This window comes from Zootoca vivipara, chromosome 6, assembly GCF_965207765.1.
Source record: "Zootoca vivipara chromosome 6, rZooViv2.hap1.1, whole genome shotgun sequence".
NCBI classification, from domain to species: Eukaryota; Metazoa; Chordata; class Lepidosauria; order Squamata; family Lacertidae; genus Zootoca; species Zootoca vivipara.
In genome coordinates, this window is record NC_142589.1 from 71,888,983 (window position 1) to 71,915,922 (window position 26,940).

Genomic DNA, 26,940 nt, shown 5'->3' on the forward strand with positions numbered 1-26,940 from the left:
AGTGCCCCCCCATTATTGTTGTTAATTTTACAATTCCTGGATTTTTTATGGAACCGAACAGCTCGGGTGCTTCAGAATGTGCCTTCTGTTGCTACAGGGCTATGGGGCTTCACTATTTGACCCCCCCCCCAGGTTGGGATTTTTAAAGTAGTTCTGTGGGTCCCAGGGCACAGAATCACCCCCGATCCTTTCCTTTGTCTAAACAGACCTATTCCCCCCTGACTTTGGAAGGCTGTGCTTCAAGGGTGATACCAGGGGTTTTTTAAGACCTGCGCCTCTTAAGGATTGTTACAGTCCATAACTTCCATTGCTTTCTACAGGGTTGGGGGTTTAAAGCACTGCCACCCCCACCCCACCCTGCAGGCGCTCGGAACTGGCAGCGCCAACAACGCGCCCAGCAATGTGCAGAAGAGAGCACCGAGCATCCTGAGCCAGTGGGTCCCAGTTGTACCAGCACTTTTTTTTTTAAAAAAAGACACCCCCTGAAAATAAGCCACTGTGTGTTTTTTTGAGGGAAAAAAGTTATAAGACGGTGTCTTAAAAAAGGGGAAACACGGTAGTTCCAGGGCATGAATCAAGTTCTAGTTGAACAAGTTGCTGGAAGCAATTGCAGATCGCTCAGGGGGCTCAGGATGTCTGTGAGAGATGGGGGGGGGGAGGATGGAGAGATGGGGGAGGGAGGGAGATGTGAGGTTAAAAAAGCACCACACAAAACCTTAGAAGAAAGTCAGCTGGAGTGCAAAATGCATGCATGCAAAGTAAGCAAAAGTTCGTATGTCACATTGCTCTCTCTCTCTCTCTCTCTCTCTCTCTGTGTGTGTGTGTGTGTGTGTGTGTGTGTGTGTGTATTATTGCAGAATATTTTATTTCACTACCAATAAAATTAATGCATCAGTTTGGCTGCTTTTAAGGTGCTAAACAGTGATCAAAATGGAAGTGCTTATTTTTAAGCCGTAAAGGTAAAGGACCCCATGACAGTTAAGTCCAGTCAAAGGTGACTGGGGTTGTGGCGCTGATCTCACTTTCAGGCCGAGGGAGCCAACATTTGTCCACAGACAGCTTTCTGGGGTCATGTGGCCAGCATAACTAAACTGCTACTGGCGCAACAGAACACCGTGACGGAAACCAGAGTGCACGGAAACGCCATTTACCTTCCTGCCGCAGCGGTACCTATTTATCTACTTGCACTGGCATGCTTTAAAACTGTGAGGTTGGCAGAAGCTGGGACAGAGCAATGGGAGCTCACCTGCAAAAGGTTAATTAATATATGTCATTAAAACAACTCTGCATGTATGCAAACGTGATATGAAGGCTGGCAACATTAACCCTGCCCTTGCAGGTGACTGCAGTGCCTTGAGACAATCAAGTTGTGTATCCACAGCAGTGACCAGAGGAGGAACGACCGCTGGGAGGATTGCAGAAAGAGAAACGCCATGGTATGCCTGCATCAGCAATAGCCAGACGCCTTCACCTGCCTCAGCTGCAACAAAGCATGTCTCTCCAACAGTTTGACTTCACCCCCGAAGGCACACTCTTCCATTGCCTCCCGAGACAGGCGGATGCCAACAGCAACAACACATGAAAATGTTAAACAAAAACTCAACCTAAAGCCAACCTAAACACCTTAAAGAAAGTGAAACAGAAATTCGAAAGTTTCAAACATGTACTGTAATATATAGGGTCCAATCTTATGGGCCAGGGAAAGCCTGAACAGAAAGATAAGCCTTCTTCACAGGCGGTCTGAAGAAACTGCTGTTTCACTTTGAGTTACCTAACATTTTCCCGTAACTGATTAGGTTATCTCTCCCTTGCCTGCACTTGAATACCCTTGCAGAACACCATGGAGACATTTGCAACCTGTCTCAACCTCCACTGCTGACCAGCCTTTGCGCTCCAGAGATGTTCTGAAAAAGAGGTAAGAAGGGGCAGCAGCAACAGGTATTTTTCATTTCCCCACAGTGGTTGTGCTTGGCTAGTGTGCCTTATGAAGAGCAAATATGGGCAACAGCATATTTTTGCCTGTGATCCCACACTGCAAATGTTGCTAGGTGGGTGCTAAAATTAGAATGCTTATATTTAGCTTGCAATAAAACTTTCAAAAGACATTAAGTGGAAACGCCTCTTTGGGTTGCAAAAGATTTCCTCTCGGTCCTGGCATGGTTCCTGAGCCTTTATCGTCACCATATATCATCTATAAATTACCTAATATCATGTGTCATTGCAGAATAAGTTTTAAAAAGCAGGTCCCTGCCTGCAGGTATGCAACGCTGATTTGTTGGGGGGCGTTTTCTTACCTGAGAAACCCATTGGCATTTGGCTTGGGGCAATCAGAAGTTTCCTTTGTGGTGTAGCAGGAGGATTTTAGGGGATGTGACCTTACCTGCTCAGCTTTCAATCCACCTCTTGGCTCTGTTTGCCAGGCAACATCTACGAGACTCTGGGAACTTCACAAAAGGTTTCTTTATTACTCACCCACATAAGAAAAAGCAATCCCTAAGTAACTGCATGATGTACTCCCTCAGCTCCAGATGTGCTAAGGGTCAGCCCCCTCCCCAAGCTTCCATAAGGAAAGAGATAATGTACACATAGACATATGACATGTGCCATAATCAGGAGAGATTTGCTCACTCTTTGTGGCCAAGGATGGCTTTGAGGCACTGCAGAAACAAATGAAACTCTTTGTTAAAAGTTCTCTTGACCTTTGCTTTTCACCCCTGTCCACACTCTTACACTTGCCTGTTTAAAGCACATTCCCCATACATTTAAAGCACATGGCTTTCCCCAAGGAATCCTGTAGTTTAAGGGTGCTAAAAAAAATTATGTTTGAGGAACTAGCATTCCCAATATCCTTTGGGAGGAAGTCATGTGCTTTAAACGTGTTTTGAATGTGCTATAAATGTGTGGTGTGGATCTATCCTACATTTCCTATTACGGGATACATCTCGGCCTGACAGAAAGACAAAGTTGGTTCAACAGCCTTCTGAGGTCTGCCCATTCACAGGTTTTTCATTGTGGTTACCATGGGACAATTGCTTTGTTTTTAGGTAAAACTATGAACTAAGTCCTCTGCCACAAAGTCCGGAGAGGACAGGAGAGAGTGTGCGCAGCTGAAGTGAGAAGATAAACTACCCTATCATCAAACAACTGTTTATCAAGGATATTGAGGAGCAAGTAAGTCTAACAGAGTTCCTTCAAAGTCTTTCCCTCCCAGCCTGCTTTCCCTTTGCTTGGTTGGCAGGCTTGTGATCCCAATGATGTTTGATCTCCTGCTGCTCTGAAGCTTTCCCCTAAGGCAGGCATGCCCAAAGTCCATTTCAGGGGCCTAATCTGGCCCACTGGTAGGTCTAATCCGGCCCCTGTGGCAGTTAAAATGCTAAAAAAAACTCAACAAAAAAAAGGTCAACAACTTTGGCCGGCCCCCACGGCCGTTCACTTCATCAAATCTGGCCCTCTATGAAAAAAGTTGGGACACCACTGCCCTAAGGTTAATAATAATAATAATAATAATAATAATAATAATAATAATAATTTATTATTTATACCCCACCTATCTGGCTGAGTCTCCCTAGCCACTCTGGGTGGCTCCCAATTGAGTATTAAAACAATAAAGCATTAAATATTAAAAACTTCCTTAAACAGGGCTGCCTTCAGATGTCTTTTAAAATTAGGATAGCTGCTTATTTCCTTGACATCTGATGGAAGGGCGTTCCACAGGGCGCGTGCCGCTACCAAGAAGGTAGGTAATAGCATTGTCAGGAGAAGGATTATCATCAGAATCATGGGATGGGGAGGGGAAGTTTCAAACTCTCCTTTGTCTGCAACTTCCTTCTGGGCTGTTGAGCTGACTAGGGAAGAGCTAGAGTGCATAAAAAGAGGCTGGAAATAAAAAACAGTTATCTGAAGCCCCCCCCCCCCCAAAAAAAATTGCCAATGAAACTAGGCAAAAGTGAACAATGACTGGCTGTTATGTACATTAACTGGTCCACTGGCTTCACCCCAATGTGTAACTGTGTGGGGCGAGACTTCAAAAGATGTTAATTCCCTAAGGTTTATTGCAGGGTGAGGGTCTAAACCAAATCCTTGGTACCAGCACAGAGAGTAGGTCTGGTCTCTGTGTCTTCCCAGCTCCAGATGAGACTAGACAAAGCCTTGCTCATGGTAATGATGTGGCATCCAGCCAGCGGATGCAGGGAAAACCTCTCCCTTCCTTCTTGAATCATCACTAGCTAGTCATTTCTATGGCAATACATCTTTACTTGACCAACTCTTTAGACATGCAAATGGATGCCTAACAGACTTGGCAGACCCATGAACTTGAACAGACTAGTTTGACCACTTTAGCAGTTCCTTCTACTACAGACTCCAATCTTACAGTTATGAAACCATAGGCTTAGAGGGCACCCAAATGTGGGATGTGAAACAGGTGCAGTCAAATCACAACAATTCCTAGAGAGTCCACTTGGAGGACTGTGGAGGAACACATGACTAACTTGGTTTCCTGTTCCTCCACATGCAAATGAGTTGGGGAACGCGGCAGATAAATTCACTCTCTTGGACCAGACCTCTTGGACTACACACATCTAAGAAGCAACATCTTAGTGAGTCTCTCTCTAGGCTTCCAGCCCAGAGAGAGATGAGATGGAGTCTCACTTCCTATAAGTGAACTTCACATGTATATATCACTTTTTACCTAAGCCAGTCTACCTCTTGAGTGTGCTGTATCTCGAGATGCTTGTAAGTAAATATCTTTTATACTTTTAAGAGCATTGTGTCGTGTCTTTTCTTTTAAGAGGGATAAAGGGAAAAATACTTCAAAAATACACAAAATACGCAACTCTGGGCCGCAATAACCCTTTGTGGAAATGCTAAGTTTGGAGCTTGTTAGCACAAGCTAGGAGAGGATATATTCAATGATATCTCCTCATCCACATCCCTGAACATTCCCACTCCAAATATATCATTCAAGCCAGCCTCCGGTCCTATAATACTATACAGTGGTACCTCGGTTTGCGACCACAATCCGTTCTGCGGAGCGGTCATTCACCGAAGGCACGCTTCTGTGTGTGCACGAAGCGCCCATAGAGTGCTTCTGTGCATGCGCGAGCTGTGCAGATCACGTCTGCGCATCCGACGCTGCGGAACCCGGATGTAAACACTTCCGGGTCCGCGGCGGTCACTCGCCGAAGCAGTCGCTCACCGAGGTAGACACAAACCGAGGTTTGACTGTATAGGCAATAGGGAGAGTCCGCAGTAGGCTTCCCATGATGTCAAAAATGCAACAGCAGCAATGGGTTGAGCATCAGGGTCCCTGACAAATACAAGAATTAGGAGTCTGGGGAATGGCATTTCCCAGGGGTCCTGGCAGTTGAGCCACTGCTGCAGAACTCTAGGTGTAATGGTAGTTGCAAGGTATGAAAGTGTATGCATATATGTGTATTTTGTGAAATCCTGGGCTCTGATATGCCTTATGGCAACCCTTTCAAGTGTGGGCGCAAGTGAGCACAGTGGATTGGATCAAAGCAAATATTTGTTTTTAAGAAAAATCAGAACAGAGCAGAAGTGCTTCATTCTGTGGGGTGTAGCCACACTGTTCATTTACCAATCGGTGTGTCCCTGTGTCTTACCAGGTGATGCAAAGGGGTGGGGAGTTCAGCATGGTGCAGACACACCAGCCGATCAAATGCAGTGCTCCTACCAGAGCAGGAATGCAACACTATCCTCTCTGCTGCCTTGCCCTCTCCCTCTCGGTAAGCAGCAGCAGGTGTGCCTGTAAACTAGCATTGTGTCTCAGCCCCACTGAGTGAGCCACTTCTGGGAGGAAGCTTCCACACCACAGTTTACAGAGGACTTCTTTCTACTTATACATGGAAGTTTTTGAGTGTCTACATGACAATGTCCTCATCAAAATTCCAATGTTTTCTTGGCATTTAATCTGAATTTACAGTTTCTACACAAAACTCAATATGTAAAAACAAAAACAGAAAAAACAAGGAAATTGAAAGTCTGGATTAAAAGGGGGGTGAAATATAAAATGGCATTTTGATAATGATGCAGTTGTGTGGACACTGAGAAGAATGTAAATTTAAGAGCAACACTGAGCACAAAAGGAATTCCTTGTTGAAATACCCACAATATAAAAATTCAAACATTTTTTGCTGAGTAGAAAATATTTATATTTGAGCTGAGTGTAAATCATCACTGAGTTTCCCAGCTAGAAGGGCCAATAGTATTGACAAAGCCTGTCTGAGCTCTCCCTTTTTCTTCTAGGATAAATTCATTTGCAGAAAAACTTTCATTGTTGACTGAGATTATCCAGACTATATTGAAAAATACAGACATGAACGTAGATATAGCAATCAAGATATATGAGAGGTTTATGGAGGTTTTCAGTGATGGTGGAATGAAGGAAGCAACTTCTGAGGTGAAAGAGGAGATGGAGGAGATGGAAAACACTGAGCTTGACATTGCCATCACTGGAGAGACGGGCTCTGGGAAATCATCCCTCATCAATGCTCTCCGAGGCAAGAAGGCAGAAGATGATGGTGCTGCCCCTGTAGGAGTGACAGAAACTACACTGAATCCAAAGGTTTATACGCATTCTAACGACCCCAAAGTGAAATTCTGGAACCTGCCAGGAATTGGATCCCCAGATTTCTCCCCAGAGAGTTACCTTAAGATGGTGGATTTCCCCAGCTATGACTTCTTTATCATTGTTGGCTCAGAGAAATTCCGATCCAACCACACTGACCTAGCTCAGGCAATCCAGGAGATGGAGAAGAAGTGTTATTTTGTGCGCTCCAAAGTAGATGCAGATCTAGACAACATGGAAAGGACTTACCCAAATACCTTCAATGAAGAGGAAGTCCTTGAGAAGATGAGGAATGACTTAAAGAAGCAGCTTAAGAAGTGCTTCAGGAGCACCATCCCTCAAGTCTTTCTGATCTCCTCCTGGGACCTTGCCAAGTATGACTTCCCCCGACTGGTGGAGACGTTGGAGAAAGATCTGCCCAGCCTAAAGAGACATGCATTCCCGCTCAGCCTTCCCATGTTTTCCCCTGAAGTCACGGAAAAGAAGAAATCTGTGCTGAAGAGCCACATATGGAAAATATCCCTGGCGTCTGCTGGCATCAATGCTATTCCCATTCCAGCCCTTCCTGTGGCTTGTGATGTTGCCCTCTTGCTTGGGTCCATGGTTGCCTTCTGCAAGAGATTTGAGCTGGATGATGACTCCCTGGCTAGGCGGGCCAAATTGGCCAGGAAGCCTGTTGAGAAATTGAAGGCCGTGATGAAGTCTCCTCGGATGGAAGAAATTACCAGGGATCTCATTATAAAGAAAATAACCGATTCTGCAAGAACATTAATCCCGCATTAACTAGTTAGAAGCTTGGTAGCAGCAGGGGTGTCTTTTACCAGCACTTATTGGATGCTGTTGAGCTTCATCAATAATCTAGCTGAGGATGCTGAAAGGGTTCGAAAGAAAGCCCTAGAACCAGAGCACTAGGCAGAGCACCCAGGTAGACATGATGCAACTCAAGGTGAAGTAGGAACTGCTGCTGCTCTGATGACAAAAATGTTCCCACTTTGGCACCCTTTTTCATACCCATTTTGGCCAGTTCTTATAGCTGATATGCCTACGGCAATACAACACAATCAAGCTTTTAAAAGTAGAAATAAAAAGCAACTTTCAATTTTGTAAAGTCCTTTGGAGACAAGCGTGCCAGGCAGGTACACCACTGCTCTTATGAATTGAATTGGTCATCCCACCCTTAGAGATTCATTAAACATGTCGTGTCCACAATGAATGCTATTTTTAACTGATACTTTTAAAATATACTCATATGTAAAACTAGACACATTTGTCATATTGATGTAACATCCTATCGAAACCTCTCTATGTAACTTCTACCCAGGTATGCCTTTAAAAAAGAGAATTGTTTGATTTTGATGTAGTTTTATTAGATGTTGCTATAATTATTTCATTAGATGATAGTAGGCAATAATCGAAATTAATGTAGAAGTTGAAGTGTAGGTGTTTTGGGCATATAGTTTTTTTCTTTCATGAAGTTTTCTGTGAACTGCCCTGAGACCTCTGGGTATATGGCGGTATATAAATTCAATTAATAATAATAATAATAATAAAGTTGCAGATTTTGTGGAATGCAGTCTTGCTTTTCTTCAATAATTCAGAAAGCGTAGGGGGAAAAACCACCTCCTTCAAAGGAGAATTTGGGAATAAATATCCCTTCCTTGGAGCATCTCTCTCTCTCATTTGGCCTATGTAATATTTTGCTTCCTGCCCAATTCTAGCCTTGCTGATTCAGGCAATTATGATTTGCTTAAGGTTTAGTCAAGGTTTCCCAGCCTTAACAATATTTCAGATTTGTACTGCTAACATATTATACTGTGTTTATGTTATTAACCTCATTTATCTTATTTTCTGTAGTGTTCAATCATGGGCATACCCAGGATCAAAACTAGGGGGGGCAAGGGGAGGGGCCAAGGCACGGAAGGGGAGGGGCCACAAAGTGGGCGGGAACGGCGAACTCGCGCTCCGCCGGGCTGTGCCCCTCCCTAGAAGCAGGGCTGGTGGGCGGAGGCGGAGCCCAGCCCAGCGGAGCGCGAGTTCAGCGTTCCCGCCCGCCGCGCCGCGCTCTCTGGTTCCCCGCCGCGCTTGGCCTTGCCAGAGGGCGCGACGGGGAGCTGGAGGGAGGGCGCAGCGCGGCGGGCGGGAACGGCGAACTCGTGCTCCGCCGGGCTGTGCCCCTCCCTAACAGCAGGGCTGGTGGGCGGAGGCGGAGCCCAGCCCAGCGGAGCACGAGTTCGGCGTTCCCGCCCACCGCGCCGCGCTCCCTGGTTCCCCGCCGCGCTTGGCCTTGCCTGAGGGCGCGCCGGGGAGCTGGAGGGAGGGTGCGGCGCGGCGCGGCGGGAATGGCGAACTCGCGCTCCGCCGGGCTGTGCTCCGCCTCTGCCCACCAGCCCTGCTTCTAGAGTAGGGCAGCTGCCCTAACTTGCCCCATGGTGGGTACGCCCTTGTGTTCAATTAAGTTCCACCAAGTAAAGGAAATGCATTTGCTATGTGCCTGAAGACTCATTCTTGAACACTGAATTTTCTGTGTTGATATGTAGGGGGGCAAATTTCAACGTAAGGGGATCTGAGATGAGAAACTGGATTTCTGCTTTGTAGAAATCAAGCTTACATTTCCCCTCTGAACAAAGCAAAACTGTCACACTGCCTGCTCTCCTCTCCCCCTTTTACTTCGAAAATGCTTTGCTGACACTAATGCAGCTGAAGACACTCGCTTTGCGGAAGAGGATCATCTCTCAAAGTGAGACATTCTGGGTTAGATGGCCAGGGAGAGTTGCCTGCACCAACATGTTTCCACAGGGGCTAGAAATTGTTTTAAAACAGGCACCCCCAAACTGCAGCCTCCAGATGTTTCGGCCTACAACTCCCATGATCCCTAGCTAGGAGGACCAATGGTCAGGGATGATGGGAATTGTAGTCCAAAACATCTGGAGGGCTGAAGTTTCAGGATGCCTGATTTAAAACATAGTTAAAAGATCAAGATTCATAAAGTTAAGGACTTGCAGCCATTTTGAACTTTTTGTTATGGCATTCTTTAAAACATGAGTCTTGCTTCTTCATTCAGTCTGAGGATAGTAGAGCCTACAGACAGGGGCTTAGAAGGGGGGGTGCGATGGGAGCGCGCCACCACGGGTGCCACCCTGGAGGGGGGTGACACTCGGCGTGCCCGTCCCTGGCCCACCCCTCCCCTCCGCACGCAGCCCAAGCGGGACTGAGGCAAAGTGCCAAGCGGGTGGGTGAGCAAGCCGCTCAGCGCACGCTTTGCCCCCATCCCACTTGGGCTGCGGGCGGAAGCGAGGGGCGGTCCAGAGCTGCCGGCAACCTGCTAGTAGCGCGCATGCGCAGCGTCGCTACGTGGCGACGCCCCGCCACTGGGGTGTGTTATGTTTGCCACTCCGAGTGCCGGAGCGGCTTCGTTCACCACTGCCTACAGACAATTTGGGCTACAAGGGATCTTGTGAGCTTGGATTTTGCATGTGTGGTTTTGCTTCTTTGAGTAAAACACACTGAAACATAACAGTCAGGGAGATGCATGGCTGGTAGTTGACACTTTATTGGCAAGAGAAACACCTACAGCAGCTCCCACAGGGCAACGTCTTCTGTACGGAAGCCACTGCTGCTCATTTCTCTTCAAGCCCCCCCTGGTTCTAGGAGATGGCGGAGCAGGGGAAGGTGGGGAGTCAACTGGCCCATCCCTTGCCTGAACAGTTTCTTCTTCCTCCACCTCATCCTGCCCTAACTCTTCTTCTTCCTCCTCCTCCTGGTCTGGCTGCTGCCTGTCGGGTGGCTCCCAGCCCCATAAATCAGTGGCTCCCTCTCCCGGGTCAGCCTCCTGCCCCCACCACATTCACAATGACACAAGAGGTTTTGTTGCCTGAGGTGAAGGACAAGATGGCTGCTGCCCCTCACGCCATTCCATGGACAAAAAGGAAGTGGATCAGCCATTGAATGACTTTAGAACACTGGCAGTGGAGCCCTGTCCTCTCCTCACATGAGGGAAATGGCCTTAGGGGACTCAGGCAGGCTGCTTCCAAAGGGGTAGCCATATTGGTTTGTTGAAGCAAAAACAGCAAGTGCCTCTATTTTCCTGCCCTGGTTTCTGATTTGATCCTGGAATGTCCTGCTTTTCCTTAGGATGTCCCTATTTTCATTGGAGAAATGTTGGAGGGTATGGAGTTATCTGACCCCTGAGCCGTATGAACACAATCTTGTATAGGGAAGTTACGGTATTTTAAAATGTTCAATGTTTTATTATGTTTTTATATTTATTGGTAGCTGCCCAGAGTGGCTGGGACAACCCAGTAAAATGTGTAGGGTTATAAATAGTAAAATTATCATTATGGAATGGGACGTCCCTATTTTCACCGGAGAAATGTTGGAGGGTATGCCAAGGGTCTCATGGCATCTTAAAAGAGGAGAGTGGCTAGCGGAGAAACGGTCAGGAATAGCCGCCACCACTGAACTTCCCCCAATATGCACACCCTCAGCGTCTGCTATCTGAGGCAGCTGCTTCACACTGGCTAATAGTAGAGCTGGTCCTGTTAGACTAGGCCAGGAAAATGGCAACTCCCGGTGACAGAACATTGAGCAAGCCTTCCTGAAGATAAAACAGAAGTTGGGTGGCTTTGTGAATCTCCTTGCCCAATCAGCCTGTCCTTCCAAATTCATCATGCTGGGGGTAGCGCTAACATTGATCTACGGGCCTGATCTATACAGACCTAAATGAATGCCACTTGAAATGTCATTCCCTCCCAAAACAGGTTGCATCGTTTTGACCCACCACAATGAAACAAACGGTTGGCATCCACCATTGTCAACCACAAATAGAGGGGTAAATTGTGGGTGGGGTGGTTTAGTTCTGGCCTAATCCCATTGTATACTAGTATTTCACCTCAGCCTTCCCAAAGCAAGTTATGCTTCAGAAATTTTGGACTACAACACCCATCAGTTCTAGCTAGCATGGCCAATGGCCAGGAATGATGGGGAATGAAGTAGAAAACACCTGGAAGGCATCAGTTTGAGGAAGGCTGTAGGATCTTCCAGATGTCCTTTTTATTGAGCATTCACATCTGAGCTCATATTGGGGCATCTGCAAATGTTTTGGGATGGTCATACTGCTTCGTTTGCAATAGGCATGGGCTCCATACCTTTCTCATAAAGCCCTGCAGCTTTTTCGTAACACGCATGGGTGTGTGTGTTGCTCACTTTTGTCCCATTACAGAGCAAGAGTGACCTTCCAGATGGCAATAATAACTGAGTGACCTTGGGGAAGTGTTGCAAAACTCTTAATAAAGAGTGGAATGGTATGTGGATGGCCCAGTATAACTCTCCCACTCATGCATTATTATTGTGTCAACACCCACAAAAGACACCAGCCTGGAGGGGGGTCCAGACAATTCACAATATTTCTTATGGAAAACTGAAAGCTGATTAGTTAGGGTGGCCATATTTCAAAAGGAGAAAATCCAGACACAAAAATGTATGGTTTTTTCTCACACAAAAAAAAAGCTACGCTATCGTCATGGGCTGGCATACACCCGGATTTTCTGGATATTTCTTAAATATTTAGAGTGACCATGTGGAAGCTGCGTTGATTATAACAGTGGCAGTGGCAAGGAGATTCATTTAACCAATTAGTTTATTTCATGAAACCTTATACTGTACACTAAATTCTAATAAAACCTCAAAGTGGTTTGCAAAGAGATAAAACAATAAAACCAGGAAACAATTACAGCCGTGCTTTAAGATAAGCAAGAGTTAAAATACTAAAAGAGATTAAAATTACCTCGACTTTCTATTTAACAAATGTGGAGGCTCCTGTCTATCTGGATGCCCTCCTTCAGTTTGAGTGTGTATGAGGGAAAGAAAATTCTGAAATAGATGTTGCATGGTACTTGTGATATAGAGCTAACTCTTGTCCCTAAAGAAAAAAGCAAAGGCAGCGCGCGCGCGCACACACACACACACACACACACACAAACAGTGAATGCTGCAGCCTGCATAAATGATAATTTGAGACCATCCTTGCAAGCAGGTTCAAATACGTCGCTAGTTTTTTCTAGTCTGACATCAGATACAGAACAATTCATTAGTGGACTGAAAGAATTATGACTAGTAAAAAGTCCATTTGTCCCAAAGTCTCCTTTTGGTATTGGTCTTAATTCTTATACATTACTGTACGTAGAGATACTAATTTTTAAAAAGGAACTGAAGGGGTATTATGCTGGCATTCGGATTATTTCACTTAGGGTTTTTGAGAATCCTAATATTTATTGAATTTTTAAAATAAAAAACCTGATCATCTGATCATTATTTTTTAAAATGTCTTTTGGTGTGGTTGTTTTAAAAATGGAAACCTGTATAATTCTCCAGATGCTCTATCAAGCACTTAGTCATAATATCCTAGGTTTGCAAGACATGACTTGAGAGTCCACAGAAGCTTGCGCAAACTGCTACCCCTGTGCAGCTGTTTGCTGCTAAATGGACTTTTTCCCTTCTGCCTCAAGAGCTTTGGACAGAACCCTCTGGGTGTCATCCGCAGCACCCGATATGCATTTCTGCAGCATGAAGTAGGTGCGAAGAAGTGAAATCCCTCCGGACAGAAGGCAGCCAAAGATGGGGAAATGCTCCCAGCGGTGATATTCATAAGCCATCACTGAGAGTCCCACCAAGTCTGGCAGCACCCATAAAATGGCAGAGAATATTCCCAGGGACTGCATTGCTGCTTTAAGGGCTGTGCTTGTCTTTCCAACACGCTGGGCCAGAGCTGCAAGGGATCGATCGTTCAGGCCAAAGTCTAGGAAGCACCAGGAGCGGAACTTACTAAACAGAAATATGGGAAGAAGGAAAGGAACTGGGCTTCCAAGAGCGACCAGCAAACAAAGCCTGCTGGTCCAAATCTTTTCCTTCACAGAGGCTTTCTTTTTCTCTAAGATAGGCAGACAGATGCTAGGGAAGCGGTGCAGAAAGGCTTGCCTCTTCAGCCGCAAGAGATCGTTCTTCAGCGTTTCCTGCAGGAGGGGGAAATCAAAGCGGTCGGCTTCCCAGTTGGAGACGATGAAGACTTGTGGGTCCCTCACTCCTTCTCTTACTAAGCACTCTTTGCAGTCCTCCTGGATGTGCAAGAGGACCTTCTCTTCATTGTAGTTGGATGGCTGTTGCCTCTTGGCGGCCGACAGGTCCAGGTCTGCTTTGGTGCGCACAAAGTAGAAATTCTTGGCCATATCTTGGATCTCATGGACCAGGTCAGAATGGGTGGCACGGAAGCGCTGGGAGCCGACGATAACGAAGAAATCAAAGTGATTTAAATCAACCTTCTTCTCAAATTTGTCCTTCCCAAAAGTTGGCGTTCCCTTTCCGGGGTGGTCCCAAAGGATCACTTGTGGAAGTGTCGGGTGTGGGTAATCCTTGACTTGCAATGTTGTCATCTGTATGCCGGTTGCAGCGGCACGCGGGTCATCAGCATGAAGACCCAACATGGCATTGATGAAGGAGGACTTCCCGGAGCCGGGCTCTCCTACTACGGCAACGTTGAGTGGAGTGCTGTTGAAAAAGTGCAGTGGTTTTGCCAGCACGTGCGACACAGCATCTGCCAATTGGCCCTGAGAAACGGCTACCTCAAAGTCTTCAACCATTGTGGATCTCGGTGCACTGCAGAAAAAGGAAGCAGGAAAATGTTAAGCGACCGGCCTAACTAGAAGCATTCATTTATTTAACGAGAGTGGCATGCCCTCTGTAAAATTTCCAGCATCGGCAATATTGTTATCATTTGCCAAGCAACAATGCTTTATAGGTAGAAGGTATGAATCCCATCAGATTCTGTAATTCAGAAGTGAGTGCAAGGCTAAAGTGCCCAAAGGTCATGGGACCAGGGCCGGCACGCCCATTAAGGCGAACGAGGCAGCTGCCTAGGGCGCCAAAATGGAGGGGGCGCTGGCCAGCCTGCCCACCGCCCACCACCCCCCGGTGCTGCCTGGGGCCACCTCCACTGTGCCTCTCAGCTGTTGAGTGGCTTCCGAAGAGCGGCCGGAGAGCGGCCTGAAGCCGCTCAACAGCTGAGAGGCGCAGTGGAGGCGACCCCAGCCTGAAGGTGCAGAAGAGGAGGGTCTGGTCAAAGAGAAGGAGGGGTTGAGGCAGTTTTATTTAAGTGTGCTTTAAGAATGTATGTAAATTCTGCTCCTGCTGGTCATTTAAGTCAGAGGTTTGTTTTCAACCTTTTTGAGTCCACAGCTCCTTTGACCAAGTACCTTCTTTCTGCAGCACCCCTGTGGGGCTCAGGAGCCCAGTTATGTCACCCCTTGCCTGCAGAGCTGGCAGCCTCTCACCCTTTTTCACCCCCATGTGAAGTATTCCCTCAGCCTCCTCTCTTCTCCCCTCTCATTGAGAGTCCTCTGGGCAGCCACTGCTCCCTCCCCTGGTCTCTGAGCTGCCACCCCCCCTGCCCTCAAGAGAGGTTCCTCCTCACATTGCCCCACAGGGGCCTGGGAATTGTGTGTCCATTCCCAACAGCAAGGGCTGGTGGTCTGGCTGGCTGGACTCCCTTGCCCATTTGCTTACTCTGAGGCCCTGCTTCAGCTCCTGGAAACCAGTCCCGTCCCCCCGCCAGCCCCAGAGGCACCATTTGCCTGGGGAGCTTATAGCCAGGGCTGCTGCAACAAACAGCTGCAAAAGCCTTTGGGGGCCAGAGATGCGAGAGGGCATCTAAGGAAGGAGTGAAGGAAAGAGGGACAGAGGCCAGTGTTTCCCATGGCACCTCTGACCATCATTCAAGCCACCCCAGGTGCCATGGCACATTGGTTGAAAACCACTGATTTAAGTAATTAATAACCAGATATGCCTTATGTGCCTAAATTCCCCACCCACTTCCCCCCTCCCCCAAGCTGCACATTATCAGCTTTCCAACAAAATGGTTTCTCTTCTCTTATTGGGGACAGCCTCCCCCGTCCTTCTCCCCAACCTGACCAGACACAAATTCCTCGCCTCTTGACCCCTCAGCAAAGCTTTATTATTTTTTCCATTCTCTCTCTCTCTCTCTCTCTCCCCCCCCAAAAAAGTCTTTTTGGGGTAAAAGATTTTTCTTCACACTCCTGTCTGGAAATCACCTGGGATTTTGTGTTGCTGAGAGAGGAAAGGGGGGGAGTTGCATGAGGAAAGTGAGGGGGTAAAAATCTTTCGAAACAAATAGGGTGTGTGTGTGTGTGAAGCGCAGAGCAGGATCCGGATGGAAAGTTGCCCCGAAGTTGGGTCGTTTCTCTCCCCCCCCTCCCCACCATCTTCCATTCAGGGCATGGGCGTAGGCAGGGGGCAGTTGCCCCCCCTAGAAGCAGGGCCACTGGCCAGCCTGCCCCGCTGCCCGGCCCCCCCCCCAATGCCGTCTCCCTTCTCCCTGGCTGGCTGTGGGGCGGGTGGAGGGAAAGCCCCAGAGCCGCGCAAAGCGTTTGGCTGGCTTTCCCTCCACCCGCCCCACAGCCAGCTGGCTAGAGGACGTCTCCCTTCTCGCTGGCTGTGGGGCAGGTGGAGGGAAAGCCAGCCAAATGCTTTGCTAGGCTCTGGGGCTTTCCCTCCACCTGCCCCACAGCCAGCTGGCTAGAAGGGACGTCTCCCTTCTCCCTTGCTGGCTGTGGGGCGGGTGGAGGGAAAGCCAGCCAAACGCTTGGCTGGCTTTCCCTCCACCCGTCCCGGCGATCGCGGAGGGGGAGGAGGGGATCGGAACAGCCCGATTTGGGGCTGATCCTGGCGCCCCTTCGCCCCTGCCGATTGCGGAGGGGGAGGAGGGGGTCGGAGCAGCCCGATTTCGGGGTGATCCTGGCGCCCCCTCGCACCTGCCGGTCGTGGAGGAGGAGGAGTCAGGGGCGTAGCCAGGATCAAAACTAGGGGGGGCAAGCCATGGTCGTTCGGGGGTGGGGCCAAGGCATGGAAGGGGAGGGGCCACGAAGTGGGCGGGGCTAAAGGGCCAGCGGGCCTGATGATATTGTGGTGGCGGCAGCAGCGGCCACGTTGTGCTTCTGGGGCTGGTAGCGTTGGCGGCTACCCTGCTTGGCTGGAGAGGACGGGAGGGTCGGGCAGGCGAGAGGGGGTGGCAGGGCGGGCGAGGCAAGACACGGACGCAGCCACGACGGCTCCGAGGCGTTGCTGCATATCAGCATAATATTTCAACGATGGTTCAAGCCCCACCTTAGGAAAAAAACCTGCATTGCAGGGGGTTGGACTAGATGACCCTTGTGGTCCCTTCCGACTACAATTCTATGATTCTATTGATATATTACCATAGCATATGCATCATTCTGCTTTCTTGAATTGTCCTACTCCTAGGAATAGCATCCCACTCCTAGAGGCCTAGGTGCCCCCCCCCCAATTACTGGTGAATACCGTATTTGAAAGAGTCATCCCCCCATGTTGATGGGCTTTCTATGTGGGGCTTATCTGCCCCCCGTATTTTATTAAGGATGGAAGAGGGAGGGAAGGAAGGAAGAAATAGAGAGAGAGATAACTCATATTTGTGGGTGTCTCTGGATGACGCTGTGATGCTGGAACTCTGCAGCAAGAGGACAGGAGGGTCGGGCAGGCGAGAGGGGGTGGAAGGGCGGGCGAGGGCGGGGCAAGGCATGGCCGCAGCCACGACGGCTCTGAGCCGTTGCTGCATATCAGCATAATATTTCAACCATGGTTCAAGCCCCACCTTAGGAAAAAATCCTGCATTGCAGCGGGTTGGACTAGATGACCCTTGTGGTCCCTTCCGACTACAATTCTACGATTCTATTGATATATTACCATACCATATGCATCGTTCTGCTTTCTTGAATTGTCCTACTCCTAGGCATAGCAGCCAACTCCTAGAGGCCTAGGTGCCTCTCTCCCCCCCCCCCCCAATTACTGGTAAATACCATATTTGAAAGAGTCATCCCCCCATGTTGATGGGCTTTCTATGTGGGGCTTATCTGCCCCCCGTATTTTATTAAGGATGGAAGAGGGAGGGAAGGAAGGAAGAAATAGAGAGAGGGATAACTCATATTTGTGGGTGCCTCTGGGTGACGCTGGAACTCTGCATGTACAGGAGCCTTGTAAGCAGCTTTCTCTCTGCTTGATTTACAACAGGCACGTCCAACAGGTAGATTGTGATCTACCAGTAGATCACTGGATGTCTGTGGTAGATCACTGGTAGGTCACTGGCACCCCTAAAAAAAGTTCACCCAAAATTTTCCTCCTCCCTAAAAAAAGTTGAACTATGACCTGAAGCCCTAAACAAAAATGGGCCTCCCTCCCTCCTAAAAGAAGCTTCTCTTCCTTTAAAAAAAACTCAACAGCTTTGACCTGAACCCCCCAAAAGGGGGTAGATCATCCCCAGTTTTAAACTCTGAGTAGATCAGAGTCTCTTGGGAGATGGTCACCCCTGATTTACAGTATACAGATGCAGGAGGAGGGGCAGACTGGAACACCAATGCTTTTTATAAACATCACTGTGTCTATCAAAGTTCCAGCCTCCCCCCTTTCTTATTCACTTCTTTTTAGCCTTGCAGAGCCACCTTAGTCAAATTGAATCCTCTGAGTCTGCACCCTCATTAAATCGCCAATAGAACTCTTAATGCTCCTGAATGCTCATTAACAACTCCCACTTAAGAACAATAGGGTGAAATGGTCAGCTATCGAATCTTGCCTGGGGATATATGCTCCATTGTCTTAACTGCTTAACTACTGGTAGCCACTTTGCTTTATTTCTTTGATGTGTTTTTGTTACTGCTGTGTCCCCACCCCCACCAGCAAGCAGAGACTTAGCTGCTCTTGCTAAAGCAAAGCCCTTTCCACTTCAGTTTTTGGAGGGGAAAAGTGCTGGTTATGGTCTGTAAAATACATTAATTTTTTTGCTTCTAGGGGGGGGCAGCTGCCCCCTCCTGCCCCCCTGCCTACGCCCATGGGAGGAGTAGCCCGATTTTGGGCTGATCCTGGCACCCCCTCACCCCTGAACGACCATGGCTTGCCTTGCCCCCCCCCCAGTTTTCATCCTGGGTACGCGCCTGTTTCAGGGAGGGATGGAGAGAATGGGATGGGAGCTCTTTTCCTTCTGATCCTGGCATCTAAGGTGAGGGAAGAGCCGGGAAATGAGCAGGAGGGGCTAATGAATGAAGTTTCTCTCTCTCTGGAGGTGTGTGTTGGGTACGCGGACGAAGAGCAGCCTGGAAGTGAAGGCTGTGTGCACCAGTGGAGAGATCTGGGATCGCCTGTGGGGCGGGGCAAGGGAGGTGGGCGATGGGCTGTGTGGGTGTGTGGGTGTGTGACAGAGAGAGAGAATGAATACATCTCCAACATCTCCGGCTCTGAGACCAGAAAGTTATCATTGTGGAAAAAATCTGTATGATATTGTTTGTATGTTCCATTTAAAACAATCTGTGTATTGTTTAACAACTGAATTTCCGGTACATTTTTTAAAAAAACCCACACCTGTCAACTCACATCAAAATGTCATTTTCTCTGCTGAAACCTTTTATTAAGAAAAAATAAATTAAATACTGGATTTTCTGTGAAAGAATTCATTACAAGGTGACGTGTGTGAGGAATTGAATGCGTGTGGGGGGTGGAGGAGAGACGGAAAGAAGAGCTCATTTGTCCGTGGCTAGGGGGCGCAATCTGGACGGTTCTGCCAGGGGCGACCATAGCTGCCAAGTTATCCCTTTTTTACAGGGATTTTCCCTTATGCTGAATAGGCTTCCTCGCGAGAAAAGGGAAAACTTGGCAGCTATGGGGGCAACAGATCACTTAGCTACCGTAAGGCTCTGCCTGCTTCCAAAGAGCTTCCCCCTCCACTCTGCCAAACCCCCAAAAGGGAAAGAGGCAGGAGGCGAGAGAAGCAGGAGGGCGGCAGCCTCGTAGCAGCTGCAGAAAGGGATGTCGAATGAACACGCGTCACCGCTGGAAAGGGAGACCCGCGTTGATTTCAGAGCACTTACAGTACTTACAACTTTTATATGCTAGCACCAGCTCTGCTTGCTCCCTGGAGCTTTCATGTTATTTATTCCCTTTGCAGCGGGGAAGAAGGGCAGCCTTCTCCAACATCATTATTCATAAGAGTGAAAATAAACGATTCTGCCGCCCCCTCCCTAGCAATGAGCTCAGAGTCTCCTTTAACTCAAACACACTCAGAAAAAAGCAGAAAACGCGGAAATCAGCAGAGCACCAGGAGAAATGCTCACCTCCTTTCCTGCTGCCTGTCCGATTTTTATGCAGTAAAGCTCAGTTCCCTCTTCGGAGGCTTTGCTTGCTGGTCTCTGACATTTTTCTTCCTCCAACTTCGTACAACTCTCTTTCTCTCGCTCGCTTTTATTCCCTCTCCCTCCGGGTCGTCGCACTACAAAAAGCAAAGAAGAAAGTGAAAGTACGCGCGAAGACGATATAAGATTGTAACGAAGAGCGAGAGCCTCATTCCCCGCTAGAGGGAGCTCCAAGCAGCCTGATTGACAGCAGGGATGCTGCCTTTCCTGGGAAGGTCCCAAAGGATCACTCGTGAAACTTGAAGCATCAGAGATGGTTAATCCTTTACCTCTGCGGTAGTTGTCTCTGTGTCAGTCTCAGTAACTCCCGAGTTTTCCGCACTTAAGCCCCACATGGCACTGATTTCAAGGGGTTGAACTAGATGACCCTTGAGGTCCTTTCCAACTCTACAATTCTATGATCTTGTGACTTCCCAGAGTCCAGCTCTCCTACTACGTACGTACTGCAGTGTATATTGGAGTCTTTGCAAAGGACGGTAGAAATTTCAGGGAGGCACGAAATCTTTTAGAGCCCGCAAAGAAGCAGGAAGGGTTCTATCGCCCGTCTCAACTGCTTTGAGGTTTTATTGCAATTAAGCAGGAGGTAAATCCTGCGAAATACACAATGTTCCACCATGATTTCTTCATAGCATGGACGATTGCAGCTCATGATCTCGTTTTAGCTGTGTCCATTGCATTTTGTACACCGCCTTTTGAGGAAAATAATAGTCCTGATGAATTTTCATGGGAACTTTTAAAAAAAGGAAATAGCCAACAGATGGGGAGATGTGAAGAGCTGAACTTAAATATTGGAAAAATGAGAAATTGAGAGAAACTGAAAATAATAAATTTGCCCACTTCTCAGGAGATTTTGCCTTACCCTGAAGGAAATACCGGTACTTGCTGACATTCCCCCTTCTACCCAAATATTAAAGGGGCAGAATTCCCTGACCTCTTTTCTACTCATCTCCCCCACATCTCCTCTAAAATCTGCTCTGGAAAGTTGCTCCCAGCTGGGAAGGTGTGCAAGACATTCACTTGGGTGGGGAGAAAACATGATGCACACAGTGCTCCTCATATCCTTCAGAAGAAGGATATTGATAAGCTGGAAAGTGTACAGAGGAGGGCGAGGAAGTTGATCAAAGGTCTGGAAACCAAGCCTTATGAGGAACGATTGAAGGAGCTGGATATGCTTAACCTGGAAAAGAGGAGATTTAGAGGAGATACGATAGCCATCTTCCAATATCTCAAGGGTTGTCACACAGAAGAGGGAATAAGCTTGTTTTCTTCTGCTCCGGAGGGTAGGCCCTCAAATTGTACAAGATTGAACATGAGGAAGAAACATTCTAACATTCTGCAGGGTGCAGAGCAGCTATATAGAGCCTGCATGACAAGCTGGCTTTGCAAGCCAGGCAGGCATGAAGGACACCAAACTCTCCTCAGAGTGACTGACAGCAAAGCCTGTGTCTTATCTGACACCCTCAGCCTTAGGCGGACATCATGCAGGGGGGCACAGCACTGCTACCTTCAAGTGTTTCTAGCCTCACGCAGAGAGACTCGCCTTCCAGCTTGTCCTCCAGCTTCCTGCAGCCTTGGGAGCTGGAACTCTTCGCCACCCCCATCCTCCGACTCCCTCTCAGTGCAGACCGGGCAGGCAGGAAGCATCTGCAAAGTCATCTGAGAAGCGTCTACAGCAGGAATTTCTTGTCCCATGCTCTGAGTGCCAGCAGTGGCAATTTTAATTTAAAATCTTTTGATACACTGTATCAAAGAGTTCAGAGGTAAGAGTTCAGAAATGGCTGGTATTAATAAAGTTCCCTATGGCAGAATGCCCCTATCATTTATGGGTCTTTCGGACTCTGAGATATGATCCAAAAATAATAAACCGGTGCAATCACGAACTGCTCAGCAATAGAGCATTTATAATGCTCTGCTGCTGATTATTTACTGTATTTATCCTGCTTAATCTTGGAAAGGCAAATGTAGTTGCGGCTTTTGGTGATCTTGGAGCAGAAATTACACCCTGTTTCCAAGTTTTCCTCTCCCCCACGCTTGACCAGCACACAGCTCTGCTCAAACAGGTGATTTCTGAGAAAACAAAACCTAAATGAGGTCGCCCTAGTTTCTCCTCCTTGTAAATAATTTATTGGACTGTGCTGGGTCATGACAGATTGCAAAACAACATCAAACCTAGCATTACGTAAAACACATTCAGCTCAGCAAACACACAAAAGGTAACTGGCTGTACATTCACATAAACAATTCTTTTCTGTATTTTTTATCACAGTATCAATATCAAATATTTCGCTTGCACATAATCAACACATAAAGTACAACAATATAAATGGAAGTCCAAATGAATCAATTCATTTATAGAGTTCAACAGTGGCGTAGCGTGGGTTGTCAGCACCCAGGGCAAGGCAAGTAATTTGCGCCCCCTAACCCTTCATGTTTACAGACAATTGCAAATTAACCACAAGATAAAAAACTATAAAATGATTATTCCTCATCTTTATAAAATTCCTAGAAAAATGGAAACATATGCAAACATTCAATATTTTACAGGAACTTATAGTAATATTGAAGTGGGTCGGTCAATGCATGAGAGTGCAGTGCCAGAACATTTCAGAGTAGGAACACCAGAGTAGTTGATGGATCTTCCTTGCTTTGGCATGCATGAATGAGGTGACTATGAGGCTTTTAAGTGTGGTTGACATAGAAGCCCAGAGCAGCATTCCCTAATGTCCAACTGTGCTGCAGTAACATTTGTAGCTTGCTGGGACTAATGGGAGCCGTTAGTCCAAGACATTTGGAGGTAGCTAGGTTTGAATCCCAAGCCGGAATTAAGATTGCTGGAAGAAATATCAACAACCTCAGATATGCTGATGACACAACTTTGATAGCAGAAAGTGAGGAGGAATTAAAGAACCTTTTAATGAGGGTGAAAGAGGAGAGTGCAAAATATGGTCTGAAGCTCATTAAAAAAAAACCCACCTAAGATCATGGCCACTGGCCACATCACCTCCTGAAAAATAGAAGGGGAAGAAATGGATGCAGTGAGATTTTATTTTCTTGGGTTCCATGATCACTGCAGATGGTGACAGCAATCACGAAATTAAAAGATGCCTGCTTCTTGGGAGAAAAGCAATGACAAACCTAGACAGCATCTTAAAAAGCAGAGACATCACCTTGCTGACAAAGGTCCGTATAGTTAAAGCTATGGTTTTCCCAGTAGTGATGTATGGAAGTGAGAGGTGGACCTTAAAGAATTGATGCTTTTGAATTATGGTGCTGGAGGAGACTCTTGAGAGTCCCATGGACTGCAAGAAGATCAAACCTATCCATTCTGAAGGCGAGAATCATATTTCAAGCACAGGTGTATTATTGGAAGAATGAAAAGCCTGTTACCTCTCCAGCTTCCAACATTTCCTCCTCCCCGTCTGCTCCCTCTTCTCCCTCTGACCATTCATCATCCGCTACCCTTCCCTGGGCTCTGAGCCTTCTTCCCTTGGGGGTTCCTCAGCTGGTGCCTCCCACCAGTCCTCTGAGTCCAGCCAGTCCATGACACCCACCAACATGTCTGGGTAGGGCTGAGAGAGAACCTAGAGAGACAATGCTGCCGGTCAGTGTAGAGACTACTGGGCTGGATGGACTCAGTAACAGGCAGCTTCCTACCTAAGGATCTGTAGGAAATGGCCAAAAATTGTAGAGTTGGAAGCTACACCCAAGGGTCATCCAGTCCAACCCCCTGCAATGCAGGAATTTCAACTCAAACATCTAAGACAGATGGCCCTCCAACCTCTGCTTAAAAGCCTCCAAGGAAGGAGTCCACCACCTCCTGAGGGAGACCATTCCACTGTCAAAGTGCTATTAAATGCCAGAAAGTTCTTCCTGACATTTATTCGGAGTTGCCTTTCTTGTAACTTGAATCCTGTGGTTTCCACCCCTACCATCCATGTCTCCTGAATTTTTTTTCATATTAGTCTCATCCATTTTTCCTAATTTTCCCTCCCTTCCTTGCTATCTTAGTAGTCGATTCTGACACGATTTCAATATTTTCATCCATTTGGGCTCAAATCTTGTCTGCTAAATTATCCCAAATTTCCTTAATCTCTTTAATCAATTCTTCTTTCCACACAGAGAAAAGTCCCACCAATTCCAAGCAAACCTTGCCTCTTGTGATGTTTTAAACTACTCAGAATACTCAGGACTGAGTGAAATTAATGCAATTCACTCTGCCTTCCATGGTTCTCAAAACAGTCAGTTTTACAACAGTACCTTATCACTTTGTCAAGGCCACTTTCCCAGGAAACACCACTTTTTGTACTTTCCCTCCAGCCCGGTTACCCATTACACGTATACAATTTAAAATAAAATCCAAATTTCCAATTAACATTCAAAATACACAAATATTTACATTAAAAAGAACACACACAACAACAGAATGTCCAGAAAGTGTAAGTACTGACTTATTTTCCCAGGGAAGTAGTTAGTTCTCACTCATCCAATTCTCTTGAAATGTCTATGAGGAGTTGCAAACAATTGAAGATTCTTATAATTTCTCTTTTCAGCAAAATATAGACATATGCAGTCCTTTTGATATTTCAACCTCTCTGACCTATTCCAAACTTTAAAGTTTCAGTTTATCTCTCCAAGCATTTTTATAAGCACACCCAGCTTCCAACTTTAAGAAGGTGGTGTGGGGGCTCTGAGATGCTGAGACCTTCGCAGCGATCTTTGTATAAATAGTTTCTCCTTTCAAAAAGACACGGGCATATCCAGTCCTTATCAATGTTTCAGCTTCTCTAGCCTGTATGTATTCTATACATACTTTGAAAACAAACTCAATCTTCCTTAAACCACTCCAGCCAAGGTGCATTCATAATCCACAATTAAGAATCCAGTTGACGCTAATACAGAATGAGTTTCAGAGTTAATTTTTAGTCTCAACGTCACATCAACAAAACTCAGGAAGAGATGAAAACTAAGAGTTTAAGTTGATAAAAGCTTCATGGGTTAGAGGTGGGGGTTAATATAAATGTTATGGGAGGTAGTTATGAGCCTTAGGGGACAGATATTCCTGCTGAGATAGAAAGACAGCAAGCAGCATGGTCAGAAAGATATGAAACGCCATGTGCTGGGGCGACCTCTATATACAGTACACACATACACATACGCAGCAGGGACGGTGGGATTTTCCGCTCCCAGTGGCAGAGGGATCCTGGGGCGGTTTGCTGACGGCGCCGCTCGAGGGTCGTAGGGCGCAGCAGCAGAGCCATTCCGGCCGGCGGAGCCTCCCTGATGAGGCTCAGAGGCAGGAGGAAGAGGAGGCGATCGAGCCGGGCGCGCAATGATCAGCCTCCCTCCCTCCCTCTCTGGTGTGCGCTCCGCTGGAGCCGTGGCACCTCGCGCTTCTCTCCCCGGCTCCCTCTCCCGGTTTTCTCCGCGCCCGCTCGTTCCCCTTCAGCCAGGCAGGGGCAGAGAGCTGCGAGTGGGAGCGCGCCCACCCAGATGTTGCGCCCGGGGCAGCGCCCCCAGCCCCCCCACGCTACGCCACTGAGTTTGGAGCTTGTTAACACAAGCTGGGAGAGGATATATTTAATAATATTTCCTCATCCACATTCCTGAACATCCCCACACTCCTCACCTGGCATTTTAAAAGGCCTTATCTAAAACCATCTATCAGTATGAGACCATCCCATCATCTCTGACCTTACACAATTACACCACTGCTTGTACGCGTGGCAAGCAGATAATGACAATGAGGCAATGAGGCAATGAGCCCCCATTAGTCTGCCATCTAAGATAAGATAAGATAAGATATGATAAGATATCTTTATTGTCATTGTCCCCTTGCGGGAACAACGAAATTACTTGGTTGCTACGTCCACTCAGATAAAGCTTTCCACATAATCCAAAATTACAAAACCTAATTAAAAACAGTAAATATAATACAAAATAACAAGTAAAATAAGATGACTTCAAAGTCCAGGCTTTCCATTTAATGTCAAAATCGCTCTAGAGAAGAAACTGGTCCTGAGATGGCTCGTTCTTGCCTGCATTGTTCTACCGTATATCTCCGTCCCGATGGCAGGAGCTCAAAGAAATGGTGACCAGAGTGCGTTGGATCTCTTGATATGTCTAGTGCTTTTCTTGATATGTCTAGTGCTACACCTGGTGGTGTAGATTTGTTCTAAGGTGGAGAGTGAGCAGCCAATGATGCTCTCTGCTGTTTTAATAATTCTACACAGCCCTGCTCTGTCCTGAGAAGCACAGCTTCCACACCAGACACATAAACCATACGTGAGCACGCTCTGTATGGCACAGTGATAGAAGGCAAGCAGCTTTTGTGGAAGATGGTTTTTCCTTAAAATTCTCAAAAAATACAGTCTCTGCTGCGCCTTCTTCACAAGCCCCCTTGTATTAACACTCCAGGGCAGATCCTCCTGTAACTCAATGGCTAGAAATCTAAACGTTGTTACCCTCTCCACACAAGTCAGAACTTTTCATAAAAATAAACTACAGTATTTCCTTGAAGACGCCCCAAACTCCCACAGCTTTAGAACCCTTCCCCATCAATGCAACAATGGGGAGGTGATTTAATTGATATGGGGAGGAGATTTTGCAGCAGGACTAAAGTGCATGGAGAAGGGAAGTTTCATTTTTGGTACCACAGTCATGGAAGGATACAATCTTGGTTACCATGGATGTAACATCACTATACACCAATATACCTTTAGAGGAGGCTCGAAGCATTGTGGAAAACATATTCGTCTCTAGAGAAATCCAACAACCACCTACGTTTTTTCTCATGGAACTGGTTGACATCATTTTTGAACATATTTTTTTCAAAAATGATAGTGAATTCTTCTTGCAAACTAAGGGAGTGGCTATGGGGAGTGCATGTGCCCCTAGCATAGCTAATCTTTTTATGGGAAAGATAGAGGAAGAGTATCTGATGAATTCAATGGCCAACCCTTTTTATGAAAAAAATACTATTTTACAAACACTTCGTTGATGATTTGTTTTTAATATTTGAATCACCGGAAAGCATAACCGGATTTTTTTTGTAGTGCAACACGATACACTCTAGCATTAAATATACTACACATT

General features: G+C 47.0%; 2 protein-coding genes across 4 annotated transcripts; one reads left to right on the forward strand and one right to left on the reverse strand.

The window, feature by feature from the left end:
• Positions 1-588: 588 nt before the first annotated feature.
• Positions 589-8,158, forward strand: LOC118086238 (interferon-inducible GTPase 5). Its single transcript, XM_060275666.2, has 3 exons — positions 589-1,915; positions 3,045-3,171; positions 6,268-8,158. The coding sequence occupies exon 3, from the start codon at positions 6,338-6,340 to the stop codon at positions 7,370-7,372; it is 1,035 nt and encodes a 344-aa protein (XP_060131649.1). The 5' UTR covers positions 589-1,915; positions 3,045-3,171; positions 6,268-6,337; the 3' UTR covers positions 7,373-8,158.
• Positions 8,159-12,206: 4,048 nt separating this feature from the next.
• On the reverse strand, positions 12,207-25,293 carry LOC118078595 (interferon-inducible GTPase 5-like). 3 transcript variants are annotated; one of them, XM_060275662.2, is made up of 3 exons: positions 24,998-25,293; positions 19,771-19,925; positions 12,207-14,236 (listed from the first exon to the last, which is right to left on the reverse strand). In XM_060275662.2, exon 3 carries the CDS (start codon positions 14,218-14,220, stop codon positions 13,063-13,065), a length of 1,158 nt encoding a protein of 385 aa, XP_060131645.1. In that variant the 5' UTR covers positions 14,221-14,236; positions 19,771-19,925; positions 24,998-25,293; the 3' UTR covers positions 12,207-13,062. The 3 variants fall into 3 exon arrangements, with proteins under 3 accessions (XP_060131645.1, XP_060131647.1, XP_060131646.1); XM_060275664.2 differs by having other exon boundaries at positions 25,004-25,266; XM_060275663.2 differs by lacking the exon at positions 24,998-25,293 and adding an exon at positions 21,353-24,889.
• Positions 25,294-26,940: the final 1,647 nt, after the last annotated feature.